General features: G+C 40.4%; 1 protein-coding gene across 2 annotated transcripts; it reads right to left on the bottom strand.

The window, feature by feature from the left end:
• Positions 1 to 158: 158 nt before the first annotated feature.
• PAFAH1B2 (platelet activating factor acetylhydrolase 1b catalytic subunit 2) lies at positions 159 to 27,406 on the bottom strand. Of its 2 annotated transcripts, XM_042958098.1 has the most exons (6): positions 27,269 to 27,406; positions 20,283 to 20,370; positions 9,767 to 9,856; positions 8,818 to 8,934; positions 7,198 to 7,320; positions 159 to 3,532 (listed from the first exon to the last, which is right to left on the bottom strand). In XM_042958098.1, exons 2-6 carry the CDS (start codon positions 20,361 to 20,363, stop codon positions 3,254 to 3,256), a joined length of 690 nt encoding a protein of 229 aa, XP_042814032.1. In that variant the 5' UTR covers positions 20,364 to 20,370; positions 27,269 to 27,406; the 3' UTR covers positions 159 to 3,253. The 2 variants fall into 2 exon arrangements, with proteins under 2 accessions (XP_042814032.1, XP_042814033.1); XM_042958099.1 differs by lacking the exon at positions 27,269 to 27,406 and having other exon boundaries at positions 20,273 to 20,333.

Genomic DNA, 27,406 nt, shown 5'->3' with positions numbered 1-27,406 from the left:
GATGTGATGATGGTCAGCTCAGTACATTCAGTTCCCCAGAAAAGCAGCAGATGATCTAAGTATCCAATGTGCTTGTGATAAGGTAGGGGGAAAAGGGATGCCTTTTTTCCCCTCCATTGGAATCCAAACTTTGATAAAGGAGACAGAAAGACATGAGCAAGTTTGAGTGAAATGTTTACATTTATATTGAAATATGCACTAAAACAGAATGAGTTCTACTAGTCAATGAAACTTCGCCAAAGCAGAGTCACAAACTTCTGTTGGGGAGGCCCAGTCAGCTAGCAGCAGTGATCCCCAAGCAGGAACACCAAGGAGAAGCAGGAGACCCACTCCAAAAAGCCTCCTTTCCAGAGACCCCAACTCACTTCTCCCACATGCACCCACACGGATTTCGGAGCGTGGACATGCTCCTCATTTTCATATATTTTTAGTTTCTTCTTCACTGCAATAAATATAAAATTGGCAATGCTCATACACCACAGCACAGACAGTATTTCAGGCTTTTAGCATACAACTGTAAACAGCGACTAGGTTAAAAAAAAGTTTAAAAAAAAAAGTTGTGTTTTGTTTTGTTTTGAAACAACAAGAGACAGAATTATTAAGAGAAGGGCATTAGCTACTCAAGATTTGTTGTGTCGGATTAAGGTTTTTCACAGAAGATTCAGGTTTAGACAGATGCCCCCAACAGTCCAAAAAGACCCAAAGTGGGAGCTGCACCACTGCCCACGGCAGTCAGAAGACGTAGGCAGCAAAACAACATGCCTTAGGTCAGTGTTGGCAGTACATCCTCCACCTGCCACATTCACAATGTGACCGCAGAATCCACAACGCCATCACCGGCTGCCGGCTAGGATATCGGGAATGGGTGGGCAAAGGAATTAAAACTTGCTGGGGGGAGGATCAGAACACCTCTGCTAGCTGTCTGGAAAGTTGGCCCCTTAATCACAATGACAACTAAGACATTTCACTTGGACAGTGCATTAAGTTTACATATACATGAAAAGTGAGCAAGAAATCCAAAGGGTAAGCACTAAGTTCTGTCATTGTAGCAAACAAGGATGTCAAAGAAAAACAGATGAACACTTCCTGCCTAAAGCAGTGCAAAGAAAGCTGGCAAGAAATGAAAGTGGACTCAGTATCTGCACATTAGCAACGGGGCAGACTTTTATTTAAAAGGCTAGTGGTTCAAATACTATTGCTCGAATAGCTCTGGTAGGTATAAAATGTAGTAACACCCGAGGTTTACACACATAAGCAAAGGAGCTGAAGACCAGCTCACAAAGGGATATTTGATTCTTAGTCAAGAGGGAAACTAAAAGCGCATGCTGCAGGAGTCACCTAAGGGATTTGTTTGGACGACACTCCCGCCCTCTGACAAACGGAAAAAGACCTGAAGAAATGGTCTTTTTACAGACAAACTTCTGGCTTTATTAAATCTCCTCCTTAGAACAATGCCTAACAACGCCTAGCTAAGAAAGAACCTGTCCTGAAAAACTCAAGAATCCGGGCTACTCAAAACAGAAGAGGGAACTTTAATGTGGGAAACGAGTCTAGTAAACATCACATGTACTTTCTGTCATTAGTGAAGACATGATACATTCAGAAATGTATTTAAAAAAAAAAAAAAAAAGACTAAAAATAAGACGGAAAAAATATTCCTAGAAAGAGGCTTCACAAGAAAACATCAGCCCAAGTTCTCTATCCTTCTCAATCACAAGTGGCTCCATGCTCAAATCGGCAACCCCCTCCAACTCACAAAAGCATTTGCCTTGCAAGCAGATCGTCGAGCTTCAGCCTTAGTCACTGAACTTGAACGTTAAGCAGAATCTGTGCAGAGCACGTGTTAAAAGGTTACTCCAGTACCCACCTGGTCCAGTTTAAAGTATCTGTTTGTAGATCCAGTTTGTACATATTCCATAGGTATACCAAACAATAAACCATGTATCATCCCATTATTTTTTAAATGGCAGTTATTGTAGCTCAAGCAAACCGACAGGATTATAAAGAGCTCTCTTGGAAGAAATTTTCAGGTGAAAATACTCTAAGGAGAAAACCTGAAAGTTAAACAAACCTAGTTCTTTTTCACTAAAATGGTGGGATCAAGGCAGAAATGTCTGTTCTGAAAAGCAGCTCCGTTTGTTTGCCCATAAGGAAAGGCCAAATTTTTCTGGACTGATTATAATTTAAAAACTAAGCCAATAAAAAAATAAAATATACATCTTAAGATACTATAAAACTTGAAATAATGTCAAGGCTTATGGAATGGAAAATAGAGTTCTGATTTTTTTTTTTCCCAAAAAAGGAAACTGTAACATATTTTACAGGAAAAAAAAAAAACAAAAAACAAACAGAACTCTGCACATGGATAGCACGACACAGACTCTATGCACAGAACACCTCACAAGGACAAGTTGCACATCAGTAACATCATGAGAGTGACTGACTGGGGACTTACACTTCCAGCAACAGAGCTCCTAGGTTGAAAATGTGTTAAAAGCTTGTAATGTCAACAAGGGCTCCCCCCCCAAAAAAAAAGAGGGGATGAGGGGAAACAGGGAGGAAAGGCTGCATGCATGGGTCTATTATAGACATGATATTCAGCAGCATAAAAATAATACCCTCCGCAGAGTCCCCCAAATGGGGCAAAACCTATCTTCCACTGCTAAACACGGGAAAGATTAACAGAGTGGAACAAATTCACTTGTAACCATAGCATCTCCCATATGTGAGTGACAAGCACGTTCAATCTGATGCTGTAAGTTAAAAAAAATGTGGCAAATACACATGAGTAAAACAAACTAAAAACAAAAGGCTAAATTATGAACCTTAAAAACTGGAAAAAACATCTGTTTTAAAGCCAAGTAGGTGTGATCCTGATCATTAGTATATATGACATAATCCATAGAAAGAAAGGCCAAGAAAAAAATCTTCATTTTGTTCAGTACTTAGGCTTGATGTTGTCCTAGGAAAAACAGTGATAACTGAATGAAAATGTCACACATACAACTAAAAAGTCCCCTTCTGGTTTCAAACGAATTTAAACAACAATCTTCCTTGGCTAATTTTTCTCCTGTGTCAAACAAACCTTCTATGTACAGGACCAGTTTAAATCCCTCCTCCCTTCAAACACTAGATATGAACATCCAGGAACATTCTACAATGCAAAGTGCCTTAAGAAAGAGAAGGATTCTGTAGTGCCAGTGATATAACTGATCTGAGGAAGCTGGGTGCTATTAACACTGATGGGAGCCAGTCAGGCAATGGTGGTTTGTTTCTCCTCAGGTGTTTCCTCCAATAACTGCATGATCAGTTCATGCAGGGGTTTGCAGATCTTTGCGTAGCCCCCTCCCGTGAGATGCAGAAAATCAAACATGTCGTGGCAGGAGATGGCACCGTCCGAGTGCACGAAGCCCCCATCTGTATCCAGGAGCTGAACGTTGGCAAGCTTCGGCAGGGAAACCTTGAGGAGTTGGTTCACCTTGGCATTCTTTTGCCTCAAAGGGTTGGGCTTCTCACCTCGAGGTAACAAACCCTGGGGCAAAGCAGAGAAGAACAGAAGATGAGAAGAGTCACTGGTTTTTCCCTTCTTATTTATCTGTGATTTCAGTTAGTCCTAGAAGAACCGTTCCATTTGGCACCTTTTGACACTCTGAGTTCTCAAACACTGGACTAGACTGGTGTTGGTGGAAGTTCTCTGACCATTGCTTCTCAGTTTTTTCACAAGTTCCTCTTCCTCCTCCTGTCCCTTAACTGTCGGTAGTCTTCAGGTCAGGGTCTTGTCCTTGGCCCACTACGAACACTCTAGCTCAAAACCGAACTTGAGCATTCCTGAGGCACTCCCAACTTGACGTGTCCGAAAGCAATTCATCATCGTCTCCCCACAATATGCTCCTACTACATCCTCTGTATCAACTGTCATTCTAACATCCCTGAGTCTCTCATTGCACATACCTTCTCTATTTATCATTAAATTACTCAGCTTTTGCATTCTCAGTATTTTCAATTTTTTTTTTCTCCATTCTGATTACACATGCTGCTATGGCTAGGAAAGTTACCACTATTCACTCAGTTAACGTAAAGTCTCCTGACTGGTCTTCCCTTCAATTCATTTTCCCTACAGTCATCAGAATAATCTAGCTCAAATACACATGTATTTGTTAATGTTACATGGAACCCATACTACTGCACATGAGAAACAGAGATGGGACAAATGTGGTCTTAAAAAATCAAAGCCACTTCATGTTTGCTAGAATAAAACAGATGTTTTCTAAAATTCATTTTTAACTTATGTGAATCATCTAACTTTTAGATAAATCACATGTCTGTCCTCCCATGGTCCATGAAAGTCTACGCTCATACCGCAAGAGCAAGGTTTTATCATCTCAAACTAGGAATGTCCTTTTATAGAAATTGATCCTATTATAAAATTATTGTCAGACAACCTTTTATTGGTTTATAGCCAATGATACCACATAGCAAGTTTTTGTTATTTAGGCAAAAAACTTTCCACTCATTTCTCCTAAGAGGGATTATTTCACAAAAATAGATTTTCTGTGGGTATTCTACTAAAAGAAAAAAAAAAAAAAACCGCTTCATGCTAAAGTAAGTACTTGGTCATGTCTGCTTTAATTTTTTTCACCAAATGTTGGCGCCGTGGTTACCAATTTATTGTGACTATATAGTTCCCTTGTTAAGCGCCTCAAAAATTTCACAGATGAAGTCAAGCCTAAACCCTAGTTTACAGAACTGTTAGAAGTATAAGGCTTTGCACCTGACAGTTAACAAAAAAAGAACTACCCTGAATGCTCACAATGAGCCAAATCTGGCTGAGATATGAGCAACCAAGAAGGATGACCAGTGAACAGCAAATACATACTTTGTTCTGTCATTCAAAGAATATCATGGCAGTCAAAGCCGTAAGAAATGATTACACCTTAAGAACAGGGACCATACCTACTGGGATTTTCAAGCCAGGATGAGAAAAGCAGCTTATGTATTTGCATAGCATTTTCCTTAATATGAGAGTATCAAAGGTATGCCATGTGATTTTTTTCCCCTGTAATAATTAATAATTGCTACAATACTGGGGCACCTAGGCGGCTCAGTTGGTTAAGTGTCTCATTCTTGATTCTGGCTCAGGTCACAGTCTCCCGATTCAGGAGTTTGAGGCCCACGTGGGGCTCTGGGCTGACAGTGTGGAGCCTGCTTGCGATTCTTTCTCTTTCTTTTTCTCTCTTTCAAAATAAATAAATAAAAATTTAAAAAAAAATTTTTTTTAACTGCCAAAACATTATGTTAAAAGAAACAAAAAAGAAAAATATGCTCCCAATCTCTTCACCATGTGACAACTATAGCAGATCATGGAACAACAAGTTTGAAGTGCACAAGTCCACTTATTCACAAATTTTTTCTGATAGAGTACAGTACTGGAAATGTATTTTCTCTTAGGGTTTTCTTAGTAACATTTTCTTTCCACTAGTTTTCTTGTAAGCATACAGTATGTAATACACGTAACATACGAGTACGTGTTAAATGACTGCTTATCAGCAAGGCTTCTGATCAACAGACTGTTAGTAGCTAAGTTTTGAAGGAATCCAAAGTTACATGCGGATTTTGAACCGTATGGGGGTCAATGCTCCTAGCCCCCATGTTGTTCGAGGGTAAACCGTATTTTAAGTAACTCTAAATATAATGCACATATGGTTTAGCATTTGGAATTTTCACTTAAATACATCATAAATCCAATCTCCACACAGTTCTCCCAACTGTCACAGGATTAGTGCTATTATATTCAATGGCTTATACAATTATGGGCCCATTCAGTTATTCAGAGTATGGCCAATGTTTTAGTGTTGTAGACAACACCAGCGTACATCCAATATAAAAGTCTGGCTGCAACAAAGACTATTTATTTATGGAGAATTCATTCAGCAACACTGATGCAACTAATACATCTTGAGCAACTATTATGTACCAGCCCCTGTACTTCAGAGGTGGACTCTTTAACCACAATGCAATCCTTTCTGGACTAGAGCAAGGATATAAAAAAGAATGTAATAAAAAAATAAAATAAGACATGGCTCCCCAGTACCAGGAAGATAAAATCTACACTCTTATCTAGCCATACAAATCACTACCTGACCTGGCTGTGGCCTCCTTCTTCTCACCAACCCAGTCTTAAACTTTAATCGAAGACAGCCCAAAATTCTTCAAGCACCCTCCTTCACTCACCCAACAAACACACACCTAGGTATATATGCCTTCCATCCTTTTTCCCCTGACCTGTAATGCCTTTTCTTTCCTTTCCCCATTTGTCTGGAGACGAATGAATTCTTTAAAACTAAAGTCAGATTTCAGCTTTTGTGTCTAGAATACACCTATTCTCCCCTTAGCATACAGTGTACTAATTCTCTCTTCATATTGCTACGTCCATCTACCACTAGACCAGACTGACAGCTCCCTGACAGGAACAAGGTCTTATTTATTTTTGTAGGCTCAAGACCCAGAACAGTGCCTTGTACATAGTGATCTTCACGTTTGTTGGATAAATATCTTAACATCATCTCATTAAAAAACTGAATACCTATCAGATTCCACAAAAACATACATTTTTAGTTTTGCTATTTTTAGTGTTGCTAAGAGTATCTACAGATAAACTTTTACGCTGAAATAGACAGCTGTTTATCTCTGAGACCACGAAGATTTAATGCTTTAATCTCCACAAAGTGTAGCACTCTCTGATAGGGTAAGACTATATAAAGTACCCATCTTCTTGCTAACAGAATCGCTGATGTTTTAGAGACCTCAGAGATTTTAATAAATACACCACATTTAACAGATAAAGGGATGGAACAACACACCTAAACTAATCCAAACCCAAGTCTAACAAAAACAGATTTAGGACTAGGACTAGTTTCACATGCAATTTTAAACACTATCAGAATGTTGCTACCTGAGGCAACAAAGACGATTTCCACATCTAAACAAGGATGAGCAGGTAAGAGATGACCCCCACAGCTGGTCTGGGAAATGATGAAACTGGTAAGACAATGGGACATATCAAAGAAGAGCCCCCTCAGGACTATCATAAACTGCTTCCACCTAAACAGTCTCTATTTCACGAGTGATCATATATCTAAAAACATTCCTCACCTGACTTAATGACATCAAAGACTCTACCCACCAAAGACTACATACCAATACAATGATCTTGGCCTGCGGCTGCCTTGTGTTGATAAGTTGTACAATGGCCTCGATTCCACCTGCTACTTCTTCTGCGGTATTTTCATGGTTGTTTGTTCCTACCCAGACAACAATGACCTATAATTAAGGGGGAAAAAGGGGGGGAGGAGGGCAGGGATAAATAGCCAGGAAAAGAGGAATGTTTAGATAAAAACCTAATATTTTGATAAAAATATTTATCAATATGTAGATAAAAATCTTATTTCAAAAATCAAAGGAAGGAAAGATGAACTTGTCAAATGGTAGTGGAGAACTTCAACTGAGCAGCCACCCTCAAATACTGATTTAAGGCCTCATATATCCCAGGATAAATTCCAAGCAGATCAATTCTGAAGCAGTACAACTGTACTAAGAAGAAATGAGAGAATTCTTTCATCATTGTGGAGTTGAGAGCTAACCTCTTAAAATCCAGAAACTATACAAAAAAAGATAACAAATTCAACTGTATAAAAACACTGCATGTCTTAAAAAAATACTAAAATAAAGTGAAATCTAAGAAAGTCAGGGGAAAATATCTGTAACTCCTACCATACTAGAAGTATCTTCCAGAAAAAAATAACAAAAGTACCCAAGGGAGTGTAACTGGTAGAAGTAAATACACAGTTGTACTCAAGGAAAAAGAGTTGCTGGGCTGGAAGCTGGATGCAGTTTCAAGTTTTTCCTCTTTATTTAAAAAAAAAAAAAAAAAAGCTCAGGTCATGATCTCATCGTTCATGGGTTCAAGCTCCAGGTCGGGCTCTGTGCTGACACTTCAGAGCCCGGAGCCTGGAGCTTGCTTCAGATTCTGCGTCTCCCTCTCTCTCTAACCTACCCCTGCTTGTGCTCTGTCACTCTCTCTCTTTCTCAAAAATAAATATTAAAAAAAAAAAAATTTATAAAGTGGCTGTCACCTAGAGACACACATTTACTATATGACCCAACGTAACTTTCCACCCTGTCACAAAAGACAGGAACATGGAGGAGTTTTTCTATTAGAAAGGCAAAAAGTAAAATATTTTCAACAAAGGCAACTGTTATCAGTTTTGAGTATTTTTTCTTTGTTTAGGACTGAAAAAAATTATATGCAGTGTGCCAACTCAGGACATTTATAATGTGTTCAGTTACTGGGAACATGTTTACGGTGAACATTTGTTCACATGTGCTTCAGATTTTCTTCAGAAAAACTTGGGAGGCCTCGATTACACATGTAATGTGTTTACATGGATAAACCAGATGCAAAATTCCTTCCTGAAGTGAATGGTGGCACAGCGGCCTTGGCCCCCTTCTGGGAAGTCTCCCACACACCCTGCTTTCAGGTCTACAGGAAAGCATTAAATCCCTTCCTACCGCTGAAAAAGGGCATTATTAACAATTACCAATACAACCTGAGCAAGCAATGCCCCAATTTCTTAGTAGGCATTTGGCACATTCTGAAGCAAGGACGATATTATTTATCTAAATGGGCACAAAGCAAAGACAATAGCAAAATAATGCTTTAAAAAAAAGTAATTTGTTTCTACTAGCAGTTTCAATTTAACTCATCTTGGGAAAAGACCCAAGATTAAAAGATAGTCTAAAAATTAAGTTTCACTTCACCTTAGGTTTAATGTTCTCCAGTTCTCCATTCTTGAGTCTCCACAAAACATGTCTGGTTGTATCTCCCCCAATTCCAAAATTCAGTGCATGAAGTGGGGAAAAAAGCTCTCGCCATATCTAAAAAGAGAAAAACTGGCTTTATTTCAACTGAGTGGGAAATAAAATCCCTCAACTACAATGTGTCGCGAGGTACCTAAGAGAACAATTTCCCTCTTGTGTGTTCAAATGTTATGTGTTCAAACTTGTGTTCGCAGGGCACCGCATCACTCACTTCTCGGGCAGCCTGCCACCTTGGCCGGAGAACTGAGTCCCAGTGCCACCCGGTGCCCTTTAGGAGGTACCAGCATTATGCCCAAGGTGCCAGCTCAGTTAGCTCTCCCTTCCCTTTACTCAAGTATCTAAAGGAACAGGATGAAGTAGAAATACGGGAGGAAGAAATTTAGAGTGCTGGAGCCAGAAGGAAATTAAGCTATCTTTTCCTTTCAACTGCCCTTGGAAGAGTGAAAACCTTAAAAAAAAAAAAAAAGACGTGGAACAGCTCCCCACAAAAACACACAAAATAAGGAAATGGTCAAACAAAAATCTTAACAATTGAGAATCACAACTAGGACAAATATAAATAAATAAATAGATAAATAAATAGATAGATAGATAGATAGATAGATAAATAAATAAATAAATAAATAAATAAATAAATAAAATAGAGAAGGTTCTCGGAAGCCAAGGCAAAAACGAGAGCGGAGTTACAAACAATGCTAAATTTTGTCTCCTCACGCTTGGGGGCACAAAGAATCCCATTATGTAGGACTGACCTCCCTCATACTCTGAATTGGAGCTTTTCTAAACTGTCACGAAGAAGTCTTTCAGGTTCGGCTCAGAATGAAAGTTTGCTAGCAATGAACAGATTTACCTTCGTAGCCAAGATGCACCCTTGCCACGTCGGCCTTACCTCGTACTGCTGCATTAACTGCACCATGGAGTCCCCCACAAACAGCACATCAGGTTCCTTGTCTTTACAGTCCAGGACAAATCTGTTGTGCTGGTTCAACAAAGAGAGAAATTAGAAACTGGCATCTTCTCTGTGAGACGTCTTTGCCTAGACAGAACAGTTGTCCATCAAGTTACTGTGTTGTTAAACATTCTATTTAGCCTGTCTGTGATTAACTACTGGAACTTTCTTCCCACCCTTACCACACTGATTATTCTAATGTGCTCAAGAAAACTGCAATTCTACTCAAACCAGACTAAAAAAAATACATTTAACATGTTGTTTACAAGTTTATCTTTTCCTCAAACTTAAAATTTAAAAAAAAAAAAATATTTAAAGAGAGACGACAGACAGATACAGCATGAACAGGGGAGGGGCAGAGAGAGAGGGAGACACAGAATCCGAAGCAGGCTCCAGTCCCTGAGCTGACAGCACAGAGCCTGACACGGGGCTTGAACTCAAGAACCATGAGCCAAAGTGGGACACTTAACTGACTGAGCCACCCTGGCGCCCCTCCTCAAACTTTTTAAGACAGTTTCAAATATACAGAAAAGCCACAGTACAATAAACACCTGTACATCCTCCACCTATATTTGACAATAACATTTTTACTTTATCTGTTTGTTTGCTGAACCATCTGAAGGTAAGCTGCAAATGCTGTGATTCTTCACCTTTCAATATTTCAGCACGAGTAAGGAAAGTCTCCTATAAATCCACAAAAGTATTATCACCTCTAAGAAAATGAACGATAATCCCGTAACATCTAATATTCAGTCCATACTCAATCTTTCCAATTGTTCCAAGACTTGGATAAAGTATTACATCTCTTTTATTGAACTAGGACCCAATCAAGAATCATGTGTTTTATTGGGATTTTTTTTTAAGGGGGGTGGGGAGAGAATGTTAAACAGCCTCCACACTCAACACAAGAGCCTGACACAGGGCTCAGCCCCACAACCATGAGCTCCTGACCTGAGCCGAAATCGACGGTTAGATCTTAACCGACTGAGCCACCTAGAAGACCCTATTTGCATGTTTGTAATGTGCCCTTTGAAAATGTCTGTTAACCTCCAAATATGAGACAATGGCAAAGTGGGACTCAAGCCTTTCTCAGTCTGATCCAAGCCTGTAAGTAGTGGTGACTGTGGACCTAGTCCACTTCTCTCTGTTGCCAAGGCACAAGACGCTTTTATTTATTTATTTTTAATTAAAAAAAAAAAAAAAAACTTTTTTTTTAACGTTTATTTTTGAGAGACAGAGCGTGAGCAGGAGAGGGACAGAGAGAGAGGGAGACACAGAATCCAAAGCAGGTTCCAGGATCTGAGCTGTCAGCACAGAGCCCGACAGGGGACTCGAATCCATGAACTGTGAAATTGTGACCTGAGTTAAGGTCAGATGCTTAACCGACTAAGCCACCCAGGTGCCCCTGACAAGACACTTTTAAAATGGATTTTACTCACTGATGCTAAAGGACATAGTTTAAGTTTCTATATTCATCCCCAAAACAAATTTACATGATGCTTTAGGCAACAGAAAGGTCTGAATACTGTCCCTTTTTTTTCAAGCTCTACGTTCAATGATGCTTCCCTCAGTAATTAAGGTACAGTTATGTTGAAGTATTTCTGCTAATATCAGAACAGACAACAATGCAGTGAATCAGAGATACTCATCTGCTCTGGGTGAAAATACAAAAATACTTCTGGAAATAATTTTAACAATTTATTAAAGAGTTGCTCCTTAGGGTGATAGGATTTGAGACCGATTTTCCTTTTTTTGCATCCACGTCTTTGTACACAATTTTTGGGGGGCACCCAGGGGCTCAGTCGGTTTAGCGTCCGGCTTCAGGTCATGATCTCAAGGTTCGCAAGTTTGAGCCCTACATGGTGCTCTCTGCTGTCAGCACGGAGCCCGCTTGGGGTCCTCTGTTCCCCTGTCTCTCTGCCCCTCGCCCGCTTGTGTGCACTCTCACTCTCTCAAAAATAAACATTTTAAAAAATTAAAAAAGCTTTTTAAATGACTGTTGTTTCAATATTTTTTAGTTAAAAAAAATTTTTTTTAAATGTTTGAGACAGAGACAAAGCATGTGCAGGGGAGGGGCAGAGAGAGATGGAGACCCAGAATCTGAAGCAGGCTCCAGGCTCTGAGCTGTCAGCACAGAGCCCGACGTGGAGATCGAACCCACGACTGACATCACGACCTGAGCTGAAATCGGACGCTTAACCGACTGAGCCACCCAGGCGCCCTTCAGCAAGTCGTTTTAAACTGAAGGGATAAGATGGGCAAGAATAAAACTTCAGCTGGTGAGCAGGTACACTTCCACAACACATCACCTCTCCACTGAGGTACTACAGTACTAACTACCTCTCAATACCAATAAAATAGTTCATGCTTCTAGAAGGTCATGGAATTTAAGCTCCGTTGTTCTAAAGGTTCTGGTACTCTATATTTTCTTTTTAAGTACAAAAGTAGCTACAGTAAGTTTGGAAAAATAGAAAGATCAAAACACTTCAAATTCTATCATCTTAACCCATAACTATTACTGTTTTGGGGTATTTTATTCTTGCTACTAAGAAAAATTATTTTATTTATTTTTTAAAATAGGCTCCACACCCAATATGGGGCTCGAACCCACGACTCCAAGATCAAGAGTCACACGCCCCACTGACTGAGCTAGCTAGGCGCCCCTCTTCTTGCCATTTTTCCACGTGCCTCTAACACGTCTTTTTTTTTTTTTTTAAGTTTTGTATGTATTATGTATACCTCCTTCTGGCACAATAGCTTTGGAGACAGAACAGAATATGTTCAAATTCTACTTGTCTACGTTCTAGCCCAGAAAGCAATATAACCTGACACTTGTTTTCCACATATGCTCTTCTGCCGGTAACTTTTTTTTTTTTTTTTAATTAAAAAATAAAAAAGCCTCCATGCTCAGTATGGGCCTCAAACTCATGACCCTGAGATCAAGAGTCTCACGTCTTACTGACTGAACCAGCCAGGCATCCCACACCTGTTGCAGAGTATGGAGAGGAAAGGTTTAGGAAAGAGAGACAGCTTTTGGCTGACACCCAGCAGGTGCCCCATGAACCGTGGCCACTGTAGCTGCAGTTAACACTGCACTAGAAGCATTTTCCTACGTAGCTACGTGACCTTCATGACCATAATTTTTAACAGCCACATAACATCCTACTCAACAAATCCACTGACACACCCATTTTTTAAAGTTTTCCTACTGACAGACTTGCCAGTAGTGTCCTCTTTCCTGTGATGAGGAAATCTACACATATTCAATTTTGTACATGATGGGAATTCCTAGGTGAAAGGAGAGGAGCACGTTTGTGGATCCCAGATATATTTCCAGGTTGTTAACAAAAAGGGCTGTATCTGTACTGACTCTAGCACTTTATCAGAACTAATTTTACCATCTTGCACCAACATTGGATATTAGTATTTCTCCCTCCCTCTCCCTCCTTTCTCATTATTTTAATCTGTACTTTTTGGGAACAAAAAGTGAAACACTTCCTGTCATGTATTGAGATACTACTTATCTAGTGGTACTTGGAGGATATTTTTGCTGATAATATAAGAAAAAATATCAACGCTTCTTCTGCATTACTTACTACAAATATTTTCCTCAGTCTGCTCCTGAGCCTTTTTCTGGTTAACATGTTTTGATACAATTTGCATTAAATTTGTCTACAGTCAAGTCTTTCAGTATCACCCTTAAATAAATCTTATTATGAAAAATACCAAACATCCACAAAAGCTGAGAAAATAATATAACAAGCCTCCATGTATTCATCACCAGCTACAGCAATCATCACATGGCCACTATTATTTCAGTCATCCCCTAAACGACTGACCCCTACCCTCAGATTATTTTAAGCAAACTCAGTATACAGCATTCTATATTTATTCTATTTATATTTAGTATACCATTTATATTACTAGTATAAATATTTCATTATATAACCCTTTTTTTAAAGTTTATTCAAGTAATCTCTACACCCAACATGGGGCTCGAACTCACGATCCCAAGATCAAGAGTTGCATACTCTTCCAACTGAGCCAGCCAGGCCCCCCTAGTGTCACTATGCAACTCTTAAAAAAAGGTTTTTTTTGGGGGGGGGATGCCTGGATTGCTCTGCCGGAAGCCTGCTTAAGATTCTTTCTCCCTCTGCCTCTCTCCTGCTCATGCATGCACACTCACTCTCAAATAAAATGGAAAAAAAAAAAAAAGTTTTTTGAGAGAGCGTGTACACAAGCAGGGAGGAGAGGGCAATGAGGAGGGAGGATTTAAGCAGGATCCACTCTCAGGGCAGGGCTTGATCTGTTGAACCATGAGATCATGACCTGAGCCAAAATCAGAGAGTCAGACACTCAACCAACAAAGCCACTAAGGTGCCCCCGAGTTTTAAAAAATAACCACAATACCAATGCTACTCTCCCAAATTAACAGAGGTGTCTTTAATATCAACAAATAACCAGTGTTCAAATTCAAGTCATAAAAAAATTTTAGTTTTTTTAAAAGTCAGGATCCAACTTGTCTATTAAATCTTTTAATCTACAGGTTTCCCACTCCCCCTGCTATTACCTCCCAAATTTACTTTTATTTTTTAATTTTTTTAATGTTTATTTATTTTTGAGACGGGGGAGGGGGGACAGGGAGAGAGGGAGGGTGAGGGGGAGAGGGGGAGAGAGAGAGAGACAGACAGACACAGAATCTCAAGCAGGCTCCAGGCTCCAAGCTGTCAGCACAGAGCCTGATGCAGGGCTTGAACTCACGAACTGTGACATCATGACCTGAGCCAAAGTCAGATGCTTAACCAACTGAGCCGCCCAGGCGCCCAAATTTATTTTTTAAATATTTTAAGAAATATGATCATTTGATCTATAACATCTCCCATAGTCTGGATTTTATTGACTGTATTCCTGGGAACATGTTCATCTGTTCCAGGTATTTCCTGATATGTGGTACACTAGTTTGGCAATACCTCACAAGAAGTACTGAATATCACATCAATACTTGTTTTAATCATGATTTTTTTTTTTTTTAGAAAGAGTGTGAAAGCACGTGCAGGCTGGGGAGGTGGCAGGGGGAGGTGGGGAGAGAGTGAGAAAAAGAGGATCTTAAGCAGGTTCCACACTCAGTGCAGAGCCCAGCACGTAGCTCAATCTCACGACCCTTAGATCATGACCTGGGCCAAAATCAAGAGTCAGACACTTAACCAACTGAGCCCCTTGTTTTTTTTTTTTCTTTTAATGTTTTGCTTTGAAACAATTTTAGATCTACAGAAGGGTTGCAAAGATAATACAATATCCACTCAGCTTCTTCCAATGTTAACATCTTACCTAAGTATGGTACACTGGTCAGAACTAAGAGATTAACATTGGTAAATGGTATCAGCCAGAATAGTTTTACTCAGGGGCACCAGGCTGGCTCAGTCAGTAGAGTACCTGACTCTCCATCTCGGGGTTATGAGTTCGAGCCCTGCACTGGGTATAGAGATTACCTAAAAAAAAAAAAAAAAAAAAAAAAAAGTTTACTCAGATCTCACCAATTTTTCCACTAATATCCTTTTTCTGTTCCCAGGACCAATTCAGGATATCACATGGCATTTACTATATATGTCTTCTTGGTGTCTTCCAAGATGGGACACCTTCTGGGTCTTTCCATGTATTTCATGTCCTTGACCTGTTTAGTATCAGGTGTTTTATAGAATGTCCCTCAATCAAGGTCTGATATTTTCTCATGAATAGAAGGCGATGGATTATTCTGGAAGACTACCACAGAGGTGACGTGCCCTTGTATCGTATCAGAAGGGAGTACACAATATCAACACGACTTATTAACTGGTGATGTTAACATTAATCATTTGGTTAAGGTGGTGGTTGCCAGATTTCTCCACTATACATTTATTATTTTTCCTTTCCATACTGTATCTGTTAGAAACAAGACATTAATCCGGCTCACAATGATGAGGAAATTGAGCTCTACCTTCTGGAGGGAGGGGATATCAAAAAATATGTAGTCAAATGTTAAAAACACCAAAGTAATTTCCAGGGAGATACTTCTGAAGCTAGGCAAATACACTGTTTCCCCTGGAAGTGGTACCTACTAGTATTCATTGATGGACCTTCCCTATAGTAATTACTACTGTGGTGTTGTAATGAGATATATCTTTTCCCTCTCTCCTTCCCTCTTTATTTATAAAATATTTTATTTAAAAAATTTAAGTTTATTTATTTGAGAGAGACACAGAGCACAAGCACAGGAGGGGCAGAGAGAGAGGGAGAGAGAGAATCCCAAGCAGGCTCTGCACTGCCAGCACAAAGCCCGACATAGGGCCTGAACTCAGAAACCATGAGATCATGACCTCGGCCGAAACCAAGAGCTGGACGCTTAACCGACTGAGCCACCAAGGCGCCCCTAAAAGATTTTATTTTTAAGTAACCTCTATACTCAACTTGGGGCTCAAACTCTTCAAGAGTCACATGCTCTATTGGATGAGCCAGCCAGGAGCCCCCACGTTTATGAACTCAAGTTATTTTCTAAGGAAGATGTGTCCCTCATTTCCTATTTATCTAATCACTTATTTATGGCAAAATGGACTCATACGTATTTTATCCTTGAGTTACAAACCAATAATACTATGTTGCTCAAGTTGTCCAACTTTGCACCTGAACGCTCTTTCAGGTGGCCTCAAGTGGTCAAAGTGACTATATCATTAAAACAGACCAGTATAGGGGCGCCTGGATGGCTCAGTCGGCTAAGCGTCCGACTTTGGCTCAGGTCATGATCTAGAGGTTCATGGGTTTGAGCCCCGTGTCGGACTCTGTGCTCAGAGCCCGAAGCCTGCTTTGGATTGTGTGTCTTCCTCTCTCTCTGCCTCTACCCCACTCACACTCTGTCTCTCTCTCAAAAATAAATAAACATTAAAAAAATTTAAAAAACAAACAAAACAGACCAGTATCACAGGTCTTCCATGAGACATGCTGAGGACATGTCACTGCAGTGATATTCTTGCCACACATCTTTTTCCCCCCTCCTTTTCTGAATACTTGCTTTCTTGCACTACAAGACACTCCTGGTTCATCTTTCATTTTCTTTGCTCTGGCTGTAGAAGCAATCATTTCTCCAAGGAGCTCTGGCTCCTTTCATTGGAGAATTAGAAACCAAGATCTGGGTGTGTGTCTGTGTGTGTATATTACATACATATATATTTTTTTAAGTTTATTTATTTTGAGAGAGAGAGAGAGAGTGAGAGAAAAGGAAGGAGGGAGGGAGGGAGGGAGGGAGGGAGGGAGGGAGGGAGGGAGAGAGGGAGAGGGAAAGAATCCCAAGCAGGCTCTGAGCTGTCAGCACACAGCCCGACACAGGGCTTGATCCTACAAACCATGAGATCATGACCTGAACCAAAACCCAGAGTCAGACACTTAAACCGAATGAGCCACCCAGGCACCCCTGGGGATGTATTTTAATATTTAGTAAAGTCATCCTTCCATACTATGGAAGCTTTTTTTAAAGTTTATTAGTTTGAGACAGTGTCCCTAGTTACTACCTTTAATAAAGTTATAAATAACCTAAAAATACCTGAATGGTATTTTCATATATAGCAATGAAATACTACCTAAAGAGAGGAAAAAACTACAGCTCCACTTTTAACATGCATGATATACTGTAGAAAAATACATTAAAAAACATAAAAAGCTTAAAAATATGCAAAAATTCTATACACATATAATTAGAAATTTTATATATACACCATGTAAACGCACAAAAAATCCCCACCAAATTTAGGATACTGGTTTGGGGATGGGAGGTGGGAAAAAGATAAAAAAAAAAATGATCACTGAGGGGTATACAAAGAATATCAACTCTATTAGCAATATTTTATTTTTTTAGGGTGACTGATAAACACACAGCCGGTCATAATACTGTTTTTAAAGACACAAACGAACTAGAAAAATTAAGAAAGAATAACCAAGCAATTGATCTATGTAAGAACAGTTGAAAAAATACTAACTACCAATCAAAATAAACTGGTTGACAGACTGATTTTTATGTCTAGGAAGACAAAAACATAAGAATATTATATAATTATCAAGAGTGTAAAAAGAATCATTAAATACTAAAATGTAAAACTTTGGGTACTTAAAATCATAATAGAACTTGTTATTTCAAAGAGGAAATATGGCTGCAAACCAATAAGTGAAGATTAAATATAGTTAAGGCTAAGTGGTGACAGTCTATTAGAAGTTAAGAATATGAAGACACAGTGCTAAAAAACAATGAAGGAGCACTTGGGTGGCTCAGCTGGTTGAGTGTCTGACTTTGGCTCAGGTCGTGACCTCAGGTTCGTGGGCTTGAGCCCCATGTGGGGCTTTGCACTGGTAGTGTGAAGCCTGCTTTGGATTCTGTCTCCTTCTCTCTGCCCCTCCCCTGCTCGCATGCTTGCACACACACACTCTCAAAAATAAACATTAAAAAACAACGGAAAACATCAAGAAGACTCAGGAGTCAGCCTGACAGGATTCCCACTTGCTTTACCTGGGACAATGTGAGCTTCAAAACTGCACTGAAAAGAAGACCCAAGAGTCCATTCCATAATACATTCGGTTTAGGCCAACAATCTTAACCAACCAAGTGATCAATGTCAGCATCACCAATGAAACAAACGAATGTCATGTACCTCCCATGTGATGCACCAAGGACACCACTTCACTGATATCCCCGCCAAAGATGCAAAACCTGAATCTTGATTATGAGGAAAATGACAAATCCAAATTGAGGGATTCTCCACAAAATAAATGGCTTATGTTCCAAACTGTCAATGTCATGAAAAACGCAGGCTGAGAAATACTTCAGATTAAAGGAGAATAGAGAGATAGGACAACTGAATACAATGCGTGATCCCAGACTGGGAAGAAAACTGACAGAAAAACATCGAGACAAATGGAGAAATGTGAATATGGTGTAATACCAATGTCACATTTCCTGACTTTAATAACTATATGTAGTTACATAAGAAAATGTCCTTATTCTTAGAAAATACACTGAAATATTTAGGGGAGAACGGGCACGAAGACTGCAACATCTTCCCACATGGTTCAGAAAACACCGTATGTTGGCGTATACACATACAAATACAAATACAGACAGAACAGTTAGGCAGATGTGGCAAAATGATAACTGGCAGGTCTGGATGAAGGATATAAGAAATTCTTTCTAAAATTTTTGTGGTATTTGTATAATTTTGAAATTAGTTCAAAATAAAAAAAAGTTTAAAAAAAAAGAATGCTGTGGAGACACCACTATCTTTCAAAATCAACAGAAAGCAGTTACTATGCTTTCAAAATACTCCTCTGTACCAACATCAGATTGGTGATTACATAGGACATTAGCGTAAAATCAGATATTCGTTTAAAATAATAATCCTTGGGGCACCCAGCGCTTTCAAAATACTCCTCCGTTCCAACATCAGACTGGTGATTACGTATGACATTAGCATAACATCAGATTTTCGTTTAAAATAATAATTCTTGGGGCACCTGAGTAGCTCAGTAGGTTAAGCATCCAACTTCAGCTTAGGTCACGATCTCACGGTTCCTGGATTCAAGCCCCACGTTGGGCTCTGTGCTGACAGATCAGAGCCTGGAACCTGCTTTATACTCTGTATCCCTCTCTCTCTGTGCCTCCCCCGTTCGCACACTGTCTCTCTCAAAAATAAATAAACATTAAAAAAATTTTTTTAAATAATAATTCTTGAACACCTGGATGGCTCAGTCAGTTAAGCATCTGACTTAGACTCAGGTCATGATTTCACAGTTCGTGGGTTTGAGCTCACCGTCAGTGCAAAGCTCGCTTTGGATCCTCTGCCCTCTTTCTCTGCCCCTTCTCAACTTGTGCTCACGCATGCGCGCACACACGCTCCCTCCCTCCTTCAGGTCATGATCTCCCGGGTAGTGAGTTCAAGCAAGGCCCGCATCGCATCGGGCTCTGTGCTGGCAGCTTGGAGCCTGGAGCCTGCTTTGGATTCTGTGTCTCCCTCTTTCTCTGTTCTTTTCCCACTCATGCTCTGACTCTCTCTCAAAAATAAACATTTTTTGAAAAAATTAAAAATAAATAAACATTAAAAAATTTTTTTACTTAATAATTCTCGGGGCGCCTGGGTGACTCAGTCAGTTAAGTGTCTGACTTCGGCTCCAGTCATGATCTCATGGTTCATGAGTTCTAACCCAACATCTGGCTCTGTGCTGACAGCTCAGAGCCTGGAGCCTGCTTCACATTCTGTGTCGCCCTCTTCTATGCCCCTCCTCCCACTTGAACTCTGTCTCTCTCTCAAAATTAAATAAATCTTTAAAAATTTTTAAATAATTCTTACTGACCATAAAAAATGCCCTTTTGCTGCTTTGGTCAAAAGACTTGGGAAAACTGAAAAGACTCATCTTGGGTGAATACATACGCACTTCCTTTTACCTGAGACATCCATCTGTCATCTCCTTGGATATCTTCTGCTGCATGTGGAATAGCTGCTGGGTTTGAGTCTCCTTGGCTCATTCTACACCTGAGGGGGAAAATGTCTGTGTCATGTTTCGTTCATTAACAGGAGTGTTTATTTGTTACCACTTAAATATTACATGTCAGGTTTGAAATAATAATTTAAGTCTCACTGTGGTTTTGCCGAAAACAACTGGAGATTATTTTCAGCAGAGAGGAATTCAAGGACACGACTGCTTAAGTCCCATAAATATCTAGCATCATTAAACTTCTAGACAGGTTTGAATATCATTGAGGAACAGTGCATTAAGTGCATTACATAGAAAAAAATCTGCTGCAAGTATACACTTTACATCTACATTAATTTTTCGTGATTACATGTTAATGTAAGTACCAAATGACACAAGGAATTAGACACTTAAGAGTTCAATGAAACCTGCATTAGAACCTTTTAGGCTGCTCAAGTTAGACACCTGAGAATGACTACAGCCATGATTAGAATCCACTACTAAACATCACAGGTAACTACTACAGATTGTGACAAAACTAGTCATAGGCTTTGGTGGTGGTTTTTGACAATGTTTACAAGGTTTTTTATGTTTGCCAGGTCTCCACTAAGAAAATGTTATTAATGACTAACCCAAATACGGCATCTGATAGTGGAAAAGAAGCAATGAGTGAAATTTAGGAAAACTAGAAGTGCTAATCTTTCTAGAAAGACAAAAACACCTGACTGTTTTCAATCAACTCTAAAGTATACATACTAGAGACATCAGGCTCCAGAAATCACTTGGTGCATGCAAAGGATGTGAAAGAAAAAACTGGGGTTTTGTAGCTTACAGAAAAGGGGGCCATTCTTTTTCTTTCCCTTGCCATCATCAAATACAGCTAAGCCTTCTCTGAAAGAAGATGGAGATATATTCATTCAGTAAGTACTTACTGAGTAAACACACATACTGGATTGCCAAAGCAGCAATTTTTGAGAATTAGAAAGTAACAAACCTCTAAACATAAAAACATACCTTCATTCATGAAAAATACATTACAGAAGCAAACCAATTTTTTAGCACTATGCAAATAAATTAGCTCCACTCTAAATAACACTAGGTCTAAAATAATTAGGCTCAGGGTTAAGCCCATATCTAATTGAAAATGTAAAATACCATCCACACCCTGTGTACAGATCTTCCTCAACTTACAATGGGATTATAATTGGATAAACCCATTGTAAATTGAAAATATCCTAAGTCACAAATGCATTTGATACACCTAACCTACCAAGTACCACAACCTAGCATACCTGAGAGGTGCTCAAAACACTTACACTGGCCTACAGTTGGGCAATATCATGTAACACAAAACCTATTTTACAACAGAGTGCTGAATATCTCATGTAACTTATTGCATACTATACTGAATGTGATGAACAGAATGGCTGCATAGGTACAGAATGGTTGTTAGCGTATGGGATGTTGACCCTCGGGGTCATGGGGCTGACTGGGAGCTTTGGATCACTGCCACTGCCCGGTCACTGCCCAGCAGCATGAGAGGATCTTACTTACTGCATATCGCTAGCACGGGGAAAGATCAAACTTCAAAACTGGAAGTACAGTTCTACTGAATGCATACCGCATTCACACCATTGTAAAGTCACAAATCCTAAATAGAGTCATTATTGTATCAAGGACCATCTGTAAGTACTTCTTTACTAAAATTTGCAACTATCAGAAAACAGCTATCTATGAAAAATTATATATGCCATGTTTTATATATACCACCTCCAACCTTTGCAAAATGAGATTTGTGAGTAGGTAATTTAGGTAATTTGTGCAGGGAGCAAATGAAATTAGGTTTGCTTGACCCCAATAACGTCACATCTGGCCCACTAATCACAAACCAGTTCATGCTGACTCCCTAAAGAGGGCCTTATATCTATCTAACCATTTCACCCAAAAACCAGAAACTACTTGGAGCTAAAAACATCAATGTAAAATACAAGAATTAGATAGAACTGCCAGATGAATTTGTAAAGCTCCAGTCAGATTATGGTATCTGTTTGAGGTTTCATTGTCCAAGATAAAGGATGGAAAAATTAAAAGATGCACAAAAGAAAAAGAAAAAATGACTAAGGGGGTTAAAACAAACAGTCATATAGAAACATTTAATTGGGGGGGGGGGGTTGCTTTTGTTTTTAAGCTAATAAAACATTCTATACCTTCTATACAAAAGTGTTTTTGGGTCTAAATTCAAGTCTAGATTGAACTTTGGCTACACAGGTTAAAATCTGACATGGTGCTTAACAGTAGTTTTAATTTTAAAAATACCTTTCCTGGGGTGCCTGCTTAAGCGTCCGACTTCGGCTCAGGTCATGATCTCACAGTTCGTGAGTTTGAGACCCGCATCGGGCTCTGTGCTGACAGCACGGAGCCTGGAGCCCACTTTGAGTTCTAGGTCTCTCCCTCTCTCTCTGCCCCTCCCCGGCCCTGCTCACACTCTCTCTCTCTCTCAAAAACAAATAAACATTAAAAAAAAATTTTTTTAAAAACAACAAACTTTTCTCTCCTGCTGATCAAACAGCTCTACTGGCCTTAAGACAGATAAGGTGCAATCAAGTTTTTGCATCTTATGGATTTCAAAATTACATATATAATGTAAAGTACCGCAACAAACAGCTTCATTTTCCACTAATCCAAAAAAACTATTTCCTAAGTTTTTAAATAGATTTTTAAAAACCCAACTATTTCATTAGTTTGTGCTCATTTACTTTCCCACCTGGAGAGACACTTAATACGTTAGGTATTTTGTGAGACAAAAGTTAACGGACACAGAATTAACTGAGAGACTACTACTAAAACGGAGAAGAATAATCTGTCCTACTTTCACTATATGATTATATAATTGAAACTATTGTTCCTGGGATTGCTTAAAGAACAAGGGTGACAAGCTGCAAATACAGGGTGACCACTTAAAAGACAAAATGCAGGCACTTCAACTTCATTTCAGTTCTTGGGATACCATGTTCAGATCTTGAAGAGCTTCACGAATTTTGACAAACTGGCGGGTGTCTAGAGGAAAGGAGCCAAGACGGTGAGAAATTTAAAAGCGTGTCATATTAGAAATAGTTGAAAGGAATAGCTATGTTTATAACGTGTAGAAAAACTCAATCGGGAAGAGGAAGACACAAGACACACATAACTGTCAAAGTATGTGAAGATTCCGAGGAGGTATTAAGCTTAATTTGTATGTCCCCAAATAGGAACACAGGGCCAGTGGATAGACTGTACAGTTAGACAAATTTCTAAAAAATATGATACAAAATGACATGGCCTGCCTCTAAGTAGACTCCTCCAATAAAGATTCAAAGAGAGGCAAGCTGAGCACCTAACAAAAAAAGCATAAAGTGAATTAAAGCATATGAGTAAAGATTGGTCCAGATTCATGGGGCCCAAACATTTTTAATATTTTAGAATCTTTTTGAAATGTGCCCTGACATATGTATATTTATTTATAAATTAAATGTGAGTGGTTAATCTGTATATGAAATATTAATAAAGTCTATTTTCCCCCTTTCTACATAAAAAAATAAATGTAAAAAGAAGTTCTAAATTGTTTCCTGTATTCCAATGGATCATCTTCTGCAATCCCCAGGAGTGCACGTACTCTACATTCAAGACCAATGGTCTATTTAAGATATAAAACCTTTCGGTGACTCAGTCGATTGAGCAACCGACTTTGGCCCAGGGCATGATCTCACGGTTTTTGAGTTCAAGCCCCGCGTCGGGCTCTGTACTGACAGCTCAGGGCCTGATGCCTGCTTCAGATTCTGTGTCTCCCTCTCTCTCTCATGCTCTTTCTCTGTCTCAGAAATAAACAAACATTAAAAAAAATTTTTTTTTTAATTTTTTTTTTCAACGTTTTTTATTTATTTTTGGGACAGAGAGAGACAGAGCATGAACGGGGGAGGGGCAGAGAGAGAGGGAGACACAGAATCGGAAACAGGCTCCAGGCTCCGAGCCATCAGCCCAGAGCCTGACGCGGGGCTCAAACTCACGGACCACGAGATCGTGACCTGGCTGAAGTCGGACGCTTAACTGACTGCGCCACCCAGGCGCCCCTAAAAAAATTTTTTAAATGATACAAAATCTTTCTAGATTTGATTTAATTTACTAACATGGATTTTCAGAGTTCCTCCAACTGGTAAACAACTGATGATGAAGAACTTACTATTTGCAACTCACTGTGCTAGGAGCTTTGTTATTTAAATAAAACTGAAGCTCAGTGAGATTTCAGGAACCTGCTCCACGACAGGGAGAGCTGGGATTGGAACTCAGGGTGACGTACCTCCAAAGCCTATTTATTATTCTTGAGCAAAGGACTTTTGGCTCTATATAGAAAAGATATGATAAATTCTCATTTACTAATTCAACTCACTTATATACCCTATTACTACTACCCAAATTTAGTGGCATCCTGATACTGTAAGCAAAATACTTTCATCTTGGTCCTAAATTTCTTCTTGGGCAAAACGAAGAAACAGAGACAGAAACTGAAGGGGGTAAAATGTCACTTATCTGAGGCTACCAGGCAGGCAGACCTGAGAGAAGACTGCAAAATATTCCCAATTAGCAGTCTTTTTTCCCCCCTTTAACTATGAATACAAGGTCATCCTTCCTACTCTACAAGGGCAAAGTATCTGAGCAAAAAAATTGTTTCTTTGTGCTTTCAGACACTCGGATTTTGAATTGTTTTTGCAAAATCAAATTCTCACAGTGCAGAGTAGTTTTCCGTTTTATTGATCCCTATGGCTTAATAACCTCTTTAAAGAGCAGGTGAAGAAAACCTGAGCCAAAACCCCATGCAATCTCCTTTTTAAGAACCAGGTTGTAAATGTATAATCTAGGGGACTATGCATTTAGAAGATTTAAATAATTTGGGAGTCTGATAAAATAAGCTGTCGTTTTCTTTGTAAGAGAAATGAAGAATGAATCAGGAACTATTCAGAACAGCCTATGGTAGGACACAAAAATTGAATGATTTTCGGTTTCCTGCCTCAGGTAGAACAATACTGTAGCACAGCAGTATTCAGAATAGTGAAGCTGTACTCAGTAACCCAACAAAAAAAGTACCAACAGGGAGGGGCATCTGACTCCCATCTCACCTTCCTGATTAATAATAATCCCACTGGGGGGAATTAGAAGTCACTAACTTCTAATCAGAAACAGCAGGTTCAGTTAGAAAAACAAAGCAGAATGGAGATAAAGATCCCAAGAATGAAAGTTTTGTTAATTCAGACTCTATTCTGAATCTCTGATAGTCCATTAAAATGAGCTCTTTGGAAAAATGAAGAGTAAGCACAGCATTTCCGTTTTCTCTTCTTTCTACCTTAACTTGGACTATGACAGTGAACAGAATTTCCAGGTACAATACTTCTACCAGTACGTGGTGTAGCACGTTTAATCAGAAAGCAGTTCCAACAACAAAGAAATATAAATTATCTAGCTGAGCTGGATCTTTAGTTTAACCAAGAAAGAGAGGGAGGAGAAAAGTTGCACTAAGAATTAAAAGATTTAGAATGTTTCCACTCTGACCTCAGACTCTTCATTTTGTTTCAGAGGGAATTAGCAGGGTTATTCTGAAAGGGAAGGAAAGCCTCATCCGGAATACCCTGCCTCAGTGGGCAGGTGGGTGGGTCCCAGGGTTCCAGCACATCCATAATTTATTATCAAATGCCCGCCCAAGCCAACAAATTAAAGCACAATGATTTCCTCCTCCTCCCCTGCTCCCCCACAAGGAGGCAACCTTTCCATCAGAACAATGTGCCCAGGACAAGCTAAAGACAAGCGTTTGGGAGGCCAAGGCATATGCAAATGCTCAGGAGAGACAATCCTCTGCATTTTCTTCCTCTCCCTCCACACCTTCATCTCCCCCAATTTAAAGCTGTGCGAAATGAAATCCTAGAGCGGGTGCAGATGGTCCTCCCTTTCTCTGCGGACACGCTCTTAAAAAGAGGCCAAAGCTTCAAGTGTTGCTTTTCTTAAGGTTTGTACATAAATCAAGAAAGGCAACGCTGGCCTGAGAGCTCCCGAAAACAGAACAGTGAGTCACCGTGCAACGGGTACATCACAAACCTGGCCAGAGGTCCTGGTCGGGTAAATGGACACGGATGGACCAAGTAAAAAGCACCTGAGAAAATCTGTCCACTGGCATTTTAAGCAGCTGGTTGACCTTGGGCTGGGCCTCATCTCTAAAATGAGGTGGGCTACATAGCCTTTGGAGTCCTGACAGTCTGCGGGTTTCTGAATACATTGGAGAAAACCGAGAAGTTTGAAAAGAGTTGAAATTTTTCAACAAAAGGGAGAGGAAAAAGTGCTCGGTCAACATGCAACCGAGTAACGGGTCTGGGCCCGCGTTAAAGGCCTCTCCGACAGGAGGAAAGGGATGGGAGGGTCTGAGGTTCGAACGCGGGGATGGAGGGAAGAGGCCAACAGCTGAGGCCAGAGGCAGCAGAGTTGCTACAAATGGGGCTTGCGGCGGTTCCCCTCCGGCCCCAGAGAACTGGGGTGCCGGGAGGCCTGCGCCAGGGGGTGGGCCGGGGAGGGGCGGCCGCCCCGCCACCTTGTCCCCCCGCCCCATCCCGGGAAAGGCGGGTGGAGACGGCGGCCAGCGGCCTAGCCGAGTCGGCACATTTGGGGGTGGGGTGAGGGCGGGAGGCCCTCAGGGGGGCGGCGAGCTGTCCGAGGGTAGCGCGGGCAAGTAGGGTAGCCACGCCGAGCCGGAGAGAAGGCGCGCGCGCGAGGCCCACCGAGGGGCGGCGGGAGGTGGCGGGGGAGGTAGTGGCGCGGAGGGGAGGGGAGGGGCCCAGAGTGGGGGAGGGGAGGTCGCGAGCCTCTCACAATAACACATCGCCGGCCCTTCCGACCCCCGCCTCTAGGCCACCGGTTCCCCGCGACCCTGGCTGCACTCACTCAGGCAGAGGGTCCGTGCGGGCCCCAAGCGGCTGCGGCGTCGGCGGGTGGCGCGTCTGTCGCTCGCTCAGTCCCGGCGGCCCCGCTCCGGCGCGTCCCTCCTCGGGCCCCAGCACCAGCGGCAGCGCCCCCACTTCC

The sequence above is a fragment of the Panthera tigris genome, chromosome D1, assembly GCF_018350195.1.
Source record: "Panthera tigris isolate Pti1 chromosome D1, P.tigris_Pti1_mat1.1, whole genome shotgun sequence".
Classification (NCBI taxonomy): Eukaryota; Metazoa; Chordata; class Mammalia; order Carnivora; family Felidae; genus Panthera; species Panthera tigris.
The sequence above is the reverse complement of the archived record's forward strand: the minus strand, read 5'-3'. Positions and strand labels throughout refer to the sequence as shown.

Excerpts from the sequence above, each read along its gene's own strand:
- PAFAH1B2 (XM_042958098.1), bottom strand. The coding sequence starts at position 20,363 with ATGAGCCAAGGAGACTCAAACCCAGCAGCTATTCCACATGCAGCAGAA. Across the intron at positions 9,857-20,282 it reads ATGACAGATGGATGTCTCAG|CACAACAGATTTGTCCTGGA; the intron begins GTAAAAGGAAGT and ends TTGTTGAACCAG. Across the intron at positions 8,935-9,766 it reads AGTTAATGCAGCAGTACGAG|ATATGGCGAGAGCTTTTTTC; the intron begins GTAAGGCCGACG and ends TTCTCTTTTTAG.